An 8,746-nucleotide genomic window follows, 5' to 3' on the forward strand; every position below is an offset into this window, starting at 1 on the left:
AAAATTTCTTATTAAAGCCTAATCAATTTTTGCACACTTTGGTTCAAATTATATAACTTTTACTGGCTTAGGCCATAATCAAGGTTAAATCACACAAAATGTTTTAAATGTAAATATATCTAAGTTATGGGACAGATTTCTATAACACTTAACACAATGATTCTACAATTAAGTGGAAATATTTTAAAAACAATAACAGAAATATATATTTGTCTGAATTATATTGACTGCCTAAACTCTAAAGAAAAGCTATTTTTCCGTTAAAAAAAATTACATATTTTTGAAACAAAATTAGCTCATTGAAAAAATACAGGGCATACAACTAAGCAAGTTTTAATTTTGTATGAAATACTATTTAACTCAGCATATTCTTATAAAAATTTGTCACTATAATTGAAAAAAATGCAACAAAGTTTTAGTAAATAATTTGCTTGATACCACCATAAATTTTCTACCTTTCCAATTTAGTATTAAAAAAGATACGCCCCTTTTCACGTCTGACCAATAGCTTAATCCAAGAAGCAAGAGAATATAGGAGAGAATGTTGAAAAACTCAACCGATTTAGTGAATCACAGGTGAGCAAAGATGAACACCAGATATTAAGATAACAATGAAAACTTTGCCCTTGAAGAGAAATGTGGAGAAAGTGAAAACAGATAATTCACTTTCCTTCAGAGTCATGCAATAAATAAGGAGAAACAGAAATATTGTAGGGGTCTAACAGGAACCAATCACCAAAACATAATCTCACCAGAGCAGGAGGTAAGAATTATTGATGGCACACCTAAATCACAGCCAAAGTATCCATCCCCAAAATAACTTGCAGATTAATAAGAGACCATTGAGTACACCACACATTTAACATAATTAGAGGTTCAGAACTTGAATACTGAAAAAAAAACCTGATGGCTTTCCAGCCTCAGATCCTGAAAACAGGAAAGTCAGTGAGCCAGTAAGGAATGAACAGTTTCATCTACAGGAAACTGAACGTCCACTAACCAAACTGAGAAAACCCCTGTATAAAAACAGGTATCCTAGAAGCAACAGCAATATCAAAATATGTAAATGACAAAGTACTATTCTGAGAAACAAAGAATGTAAACACGCAAGCTTAATACATACAGTTAAGAAACAAAGAGTGTAAACATGCAAGCTTAATACATAGTTAAAAAACAAAGAATGTAAACATGCAAGCTTCATACATACAGTTAAAAAACAAAGAATATAAACATGCAAGCTTAATACATACAGTTAAGAAACAAGAAAAAAATTCTATACAGCTGCAACTAGATCACAATAACAAAATTGAACAGTAGACTGTCAATTATGGAATCCCAATATACAATGGTGAGTGAAGGTTCATCTCCTTCTGATTCCATGAAAAATAACCTAAGTGTGACACCTCAGAGTAATAACAGAAATGATGAAAGTTACACTAAACTCAAAAGTCAAAATATCATAGAAAGTTGATTCATCCACATACAAAGATGTATCTGAACTTATGTTTTTAACCTGTATTTTATTGGAAAATAATTTGAAAGGCAGCATTAATTAACAATTGTGTTTGTTTTTAAGCACATAGCGACATGATGGGCTATCTATGTTCTCTCAGTGGAACTTCAGGCAAAGCAGACATAATAAGTTTGAAAACTTTAATGGACTGCAACTACCTGTTAAAAGAAATAGAAACAATGTTTCAGTTTCTAGGCCTCAGTACAGAAGCAAAAACATCGTCTCCTTTTGTTTCAACAGGCAATTATGGTCCATTAAAGTCCACTGTGAGCATCAAAACCTGAGTTTTTGTGTTATAAGCCATTAGACTTACCACTGAACCACTAGGGATCAAAACAAAATGTCCAGCATATTTCTTCATTACAAAACTTATTGAAAAGTGATAAGAAAACGTACCTTGGATAATGTGACAATTTTCTCTGGATCTACTACTGTCTTGTATGGAGCATAACTAAAAGGAATATTTTTCTTCTGAAGCCTACCCAAGTGTGCCTGCAGCTCTTCCATTGAACGCTGAAGAGCCATATTTTTCTTTTTGAGGGGAGTTGGAGGATCTTTGGAAACTAAATAGCACTTATCAATTGGGATCCATGCTCTGAATAAAAATAACATAAATTTCCTTAGAACATTTTTCTGTATATGAATGGCATACGTGTTTTTATTTAAACAAGTTACTTATTATGTCTCTTCAAATTTAAATTTTTTTCTTTCCTAAAGACAATTTACCTAAAGATTTACAGAAGATAAAAAAAATCAAATGATTATTCACTGACAAAAATATGGCAAAAAGGAAGCTGCTGTTGATATTTGTGGAGTAGAAAAATATATACTTGTTGTTAGATTTAAAACAGAATATCTTACCTGTCATGAGCACCAAAAAATCTGGCATCAATAAAGCCATTTAGGACCCTTGCAGCCTAAAAAACAACATCAAAAGAATATTTTAATATATAATTTATTTAAAAAATATCACTATGTTACAATAACAAATTGATAACTGTACATATACATAAAAAACTTGTGTGTGTATGCAAATATGTATATATATTTATGTCCTTTTTTTGAACTTAACAACAATATATTTATTTGTAGAACAATTCACTGAAAACTTCTTAAAAACCTAACCCAATAATATTTGTATTAACAATACTATTAACACTATTAAAAAATACAGATAAAATATATAAAAGCTCAAAAGGTTTTTATATATGACTCAGCATAAAAAGGATGGTGAGTTGCATCTGAAGTTGTTTAAGTAACACAGGTAAGTACATGTAAGTAGATATCCCTGAACTAGTAAAAATATTATTATATTCCTTAATACTGACTTTTTTCTTTTGATTTTTATCAAGTTTTCCTGCATCCTACTAGCTATTTAAAATTTTGTTTACAAATACTCGAAACAATCCAGTATATGTTCTGGATCAGTAGTTTCTCGCCCATCTAAAAAACCTAAATAGCAATTATCACCTCCAGTTAAAGGAAAGTACTTACGAAGATCACGTATAACCTCATCTACACCCATTTTGAGAGGAAATGTATTAAGAAACCTTTCTCGAAGGTACAGAACAAAATATAATGTGTTTTGTCTGTAATTTATTAAAAACATACATAAGTATAGAGATAAACAGACATGCAAGGACAGACAGATAATCAAAGTTTTAAATACTTTCTCACCTTTGCTGGCCAGAAAGGATAACCTTTTAACTTGGCATATATCAAAGTGTGTGACATTCTCTGAAAAATATAATAGAAAAATACATATACCAATTTATGAAGATAAAACTCCTTAATAACTTACTACACAAATAATAATTAGTAACAAGAATCATTAAACTCATATTTACACTTTAAAGCTATTACATTTAGTAGTCACCTACCCAAAATTGAGAAAAAAAACATTAAATAAAAGAAAATCTGGGATATACTTTTCATGATTTTTTTTAGACAATAAAAGATTACATTTTTATTAGTTCTATGAAATGGAAATTTCGCAGTCTAGCAGCTTCTTAAACTATTTAGAAGCAGCAACACAATTTAATGATATAATGTTTAAATATTTGTTATGTAATTCAACCAATGTAGTGAAATAATAATAAGAAAAAATTGAATTTAATAAGAACCTATGTTGAAAGGAAGCTTTAGTTACATCAGGCAACTAGATTAATTCCTTTCCAATGCAGTAGGCACAACAATCAGACACAATTTCAGTGAAACATTAATACACTGGGAATTTTCTAACATTAAATTGTTCAAAACTCACAGTTTACAGTTTCAAACAACAGGAGAGATGAACCTCACACTTAAGTTAAAAAACAAACTAAAACAAATATATGTATATACAAAAGTTCTAGAACCAAGTTTTGAAAATAAAAACAAATTGGGTTAAAAATTTCTATAGGAGGTTCAACTAGACATATAAATATTAACCATGATACAGTGCTTGTTAACAGTGTAGCTCTTAGAGGTGTTACATTAAGTTTATTTGAAAAAACCCTTTTTTGCACTTGCTTGTTGATATCAAAATGATGTTGATGGTCCTTTCTTTTTGCTATAGTTAGAAATAAACTCTCAAAATCCTTGCAATACTTCTCTTTCTTCAGACGATTAGCTTTACGGTTCAGGATAATCCATAGCAGAGACTTACAAAACAGATCTATCTGCAACACTATCGGAACAGCTATTATCTTTATAGAGAATGTTCGAACTCTGAAAGTAAGCTCTGTGAAAGAAGTTACAACATTACTTGTGGTAGACAAACACGTACTTTCAACAGCATTTCCAGATGTGTGTGTGCAGTATTCTTGCTATTTCTTACACTTTCTGTCACAGAAACATCAGCATGGTGCATCTTCTCCAAATTAAATTTAAGCAAGAATTATCTAAGAAGTTCAATGAAGGAAACACAATGAATTGAACTCGTCATTCTGTAAATATAAGATGAAAGATCTAGGTGTCTGGATACAAAGAATGTGGTCAACTGTTTTCCACAGAAAAAAAAAAAGAAACTTCACTTCTGATGAAACTATGATATGCGAATGTTATTGTTTTATGATTTAATTAAGTTGATCTGTTTATATGTAGTTTATGCAAAATAAAATACTGTACAAATAAACGTGGGTAATATATCAGGAGGGAGGCCCCCTTACCCTAAGCTGAGGCCAGCCCTTACGAGTCTTATTACACACTTACATACAGCTTCTAAAGTAGCTGATGCCAGTTACTTCATTCAGAGCATCATCAACAAGTCCCATTCCACAATCTTATTTTGGATAATTAACCTTTCAGCAATTTGGCAATACCATTCTTTTTTCCAAGCACTACTTATGCAACATTACCAAAAAATGCTACTAAGCTGTCCCTAAAAAGTCTTCTGTGAATTCAATGGTGTTATGGGTTTTTATTCAATTAGTAAAAGTTCCATTTGCATTCATATCTGAAAGCTCAATTAAATCTAAGAAAAAGTTTACCAGATCTTCTATTTCTGTATGAGCCAGAAATATATGTACAAGTAAAGAAAAACCTTTTCAAAAAAGGAAGTAGATGTAGGGATGGCTAATATCAATCCTTCAAAAACAATGCAAACAAGATAGTAGAAATGCCACTTGTATCATCCCTACATAATAGCACAGGTACACAGTGTAGTACAGTGATAACAGATAAAAACAGGATAAATCAAACTAAATTGTGATTGAATAGTTATATATATATATTGCTGCATGTTAATTCCATCCCTACTGTTATAAAATGAAACACTGTATAGTATTGTAAAGTTATGATGATCTATTGAAGAGATATTTAAAATATCATTTCAATGACCAATCCGAGCCATCCCTACATAGACAGTGCTGCCACCTGCCTGATACACAAACCTAAAGCAGAAGCATGATTTAATGTAATGGATTCACAAACCAAAATATCAAATTTTGATTCTGACTGAATTGTACTCTTTGAAAATGTGTTCTACAATATTTGTGCAACACACATCTATATGAAGTAATCCATCTCGCATCAAATCACAAATCAGTTTTACCTCTAAGGTCTCGAAAAGACCAATTCTGTTTTACAACGTCATTTGCAATCCTGAATACTTTGGCAGTGGTCTCTTCATGATGTACCATACTTCTAGCACACGTGTTCTCTAATGATTTAGTTTTAGAAGATTCTAAGATTTTTATGGTGGCCTTATGGGATGCACTGTCTCTGTGTTTGTAAACGTTTTTTGTTAAGGATATTTCTTGTTTGGATTTTGTATCACCACAAGAACAATCTTGATACTTTATCCACTGCACAGTTTCATTCACAAGTCTTTTTCTACACATAATGTTACAATCTTGGAACATATATATATATTACACTCCAGCTGGCTATTTTTTGCTATAATCCAATATTTTTTCAGAAAAATCGAATTTTGGCTATAAAAAACCTGCACACAGGCAAATCACTCTTCATAGGCCTAACATCATCATATTCATCTTCAATTACACAAAGCCTAAACCTCAATTCTTCTTTTCCATTACCATCAACTGCTGTGCTCATAATGGTAAAACTCGGTGCTAGTGTAGTACAATTCAGATTTATAGTCTTTTTTTTCTTTGTTATAATAGACGAATTTGAAAATACAACAAAATTTTAGGACTCACTTTAATTACCAGTAAATTAGAGTGATTATTTTATTTCACGGAACCGAAAGCTGAATTTAGATCTATGCTTAATGTCTAATGTCGACCTGACATAAATAACCTGCATGTTGCTTTCTATGTACAATATAAATCATGTAAAAAGTGTTAACTTTGAATTGAATCCCTTTGGAGGCAGGTCTTTTTTTTGTTAAATACTCCAATAATTACAAACAATTTCATGCATAGCTCAAATATATTTTAACAGGCCCCTCACGAGCCAGTGAGGGACATTTTTGTTGAAAAAAAAAACTACCCAATCCAGTTTTTTCTTAATTTGAACTGAAATTTTTTGGAAATTTTTATTTTGGCTAAAAAGAAGGCATTTCCCACACTCTTTTAGTGTTGGGTTGGCAAAAAGTGATTTGAAGTGGTAAGGTGACCGAAATTTTTCAGCACATCATGAGCTTAACGGCCAAGCACAAAAAGCATGGAAGTTTCCAAATTACACGCAGAGGTATTCAGGAATCATTTAGAACCACAATATTATGCCTGTAGCTGCTTTTAAAGTGTTCCTGTCTGCTTATCGTACTGCTGACTATTATGATGCTTTGACCTTCCCTACCGAATTGCAGGTGAAATCATTTGTATCTCAAGTGAAAGCTAAACATAAAAGGTTGGCAATTGCTTAATTAATGATGCTGAGAATGTGGCTTTAATGGTATATACTGAATTTACTCCCAGCAGGTAGACCTTAGTACTAGCTAGTATGGGGACTTGAGGATGCTGTATTTCACTTAAAAATTTATCAATTAACAAACAAAAACTTGTCTCGAAGTTGTTTGGAAAAGATATGTCCAAAACCAACCTCTTTCGGAGTTCCAGATTGAACTTACTTTTAATATTAAACAAATTGTAGCATAAAGACACCCCTTGGCTCCTGAAGGACATGTTAAAATGTCTTTAATCATTCTTCTTAGGCAAGATCCAGCCCCATTTAAGCACTAATTATATATACTAGTTACTAGTAGATTAAAGAAACTTACACATGGTTCAATGAACCAATCATCCTTCAGAGAACAGGAATGACTGTAGCAATCAGGACAGACTTCAATTTCACTTACTTCTCTTTTAACTTGCTTCACAATAGACTTTGCATTTGCAGTAAGAGGATGCTGAGCTACATAAAATACAAGAACTAGTCTCTACCCAATGTATGTAACAAGAGAAATGCTTCACAGCCTCTAGCAAGCTAGTTCTCACTTTATGAATGTTTACTTCAAATTGTTATTGACTGATGGTTGTCAAAGGTTCTAATTACATCATATTGTCCTAGTCTATTTTCTTTTGGTTCTTGCTTGGTTATGGGTAGTTTGGAAACTTCATATCGTTTTTCTTAAGCAAAATATTTTATATATTAAAATTAAAGACATTCATAGAGTAAACCAACAATGACACATTTGGAATACTGTGTTCAGTCTTGGGTGCCTTACCTTAGGAAGGACACAGAATTGTTGGAAAGGGTTCGGATTAGGTCTACTAGGGTGATACCTGGGATAGAAAGGTTGTCATACAATGATACAAGTTAAGGTTTCTGAAACTGTTTTCTCTTTAAAAATAAAAAGTTAGAAAAAATATGATTGAGGTGTTTAAGATAATTAGGGGAATTGATAATATTGATGCATCATATTTTTCATACTTAATAGTGAGAATGGTAGGAATAGAGAATAGAAGTATAAATTTTGGCAGGGTAGGAGTTGTCTTCAGCTATGACAGCTTAATTTTTCGAACAGTGTACTTGTCCTTTGGAGTGGGTTGCCTTCAGATGTGGTACATGCAGTTAATTTAAGGGAGTGGGCTGGCTTTGAGTTTTTGTAACTTAAAGTTTAGTTTAATTGATGAGGTGGCCTAGATGGACTAACAGGTCTCTTGTTATCCTTAAATTATATGTATTCATGTAAAAATATATAATAAAATATGTTCATTCTGGGCAAAGGAGATAACAATAATAACATAGTTTTTTGTTTCCACAAAAAATAACTGATTGAGAGAATGGCTCAAAAAATCACAACTTAAATCCTTTCGAGTAAATAAATTGACTTCCTCACAACAACAGAATTTCACTGAACAAATTAACATTGGCCCTGATCCGCAATGGACTGTTTTACAATGCATAAATTACTCTTATTTACTGCACTTATAACATACTGAAAACACTTTTTTAAAATATTCATCAATCAATTTCATATCATCAAATTATTAACCACCATTTAATACACAGAACTTTCCACATGTAAGTCAACAATGAGGAATAAAGCTTCTAATCATTAAATCTAGAAACGTTACATAAATTTACAGTCCAGCCTATTGACTCTCTTTTACAACACTGGCTAACATTACAGGTAAAAACAATATTCAAACATAATTCGATGACGAGGAACCCACTTTGAGACAAATAATGGTTGGAGACGGTTTGAATGGGTAATGAAGAAAAACTTTAATATAAGTTTAACATAACAGCAAATGTACAATGTTTCGACAAGGTTTAGTCATCATCAGGTACAAGTAATTTACACTGACATGGATATATATATATATATATATATATATACAG

The 8,746-nt window shown here is 31.6% G+C and overlaps 1 protein-coding gene across 1 annotated transcript in view; it reads right to left on the reverse strand.

Moving 5' to 3' along the window:
• LOC106477128 (protein kinase C-binding protein 1-like) overlaps window positions 1–8,746 on the reverse strand; it is a 37,143-nt gene that overhangs the window by 10,561 nt on the left and 17,836 nt on the right. Inside the window, exons 8-11 of the mRNA XM_022381425.1 lie at window positions 7,179–7,312; window positions 3,191–3,250; window positions 2,375–2,430; window positions 1,910–2,108 (exon numbers count right to left, since the gene is read on the reverse strand). Coding sequence (XP_022237133.1) covers window positions 1,910–2,108; window positions 2,375–2,430; window positions 3,191–3,250; window positions 7,179–7,312 — 449 coding nt within the window. The remainder of the gene's footprint in view (window positions 1–1,909; window positions 2,109–2,374; window positions 2,431–3,190; window positions 3,251–7,178; window positions 7,313–8,746) is intronic.

Source organism: Limulus polyphemus, unplaced genomic scaffold (genome assembly GCF_000517525.1).
Source record: "Limulus polyphemus unplaced genomic scaffold, Limulus_polyphemus-2.1.2 Scaffold162, whole genome shotgun sequence".
Taxonomy (NCBI): domain Eukaryota; kingdom Metazoa; phylum Arthropoda; class Merostomata; order Xiphosura; family Limulidae; genus Limulus; species Limulus polyphemus.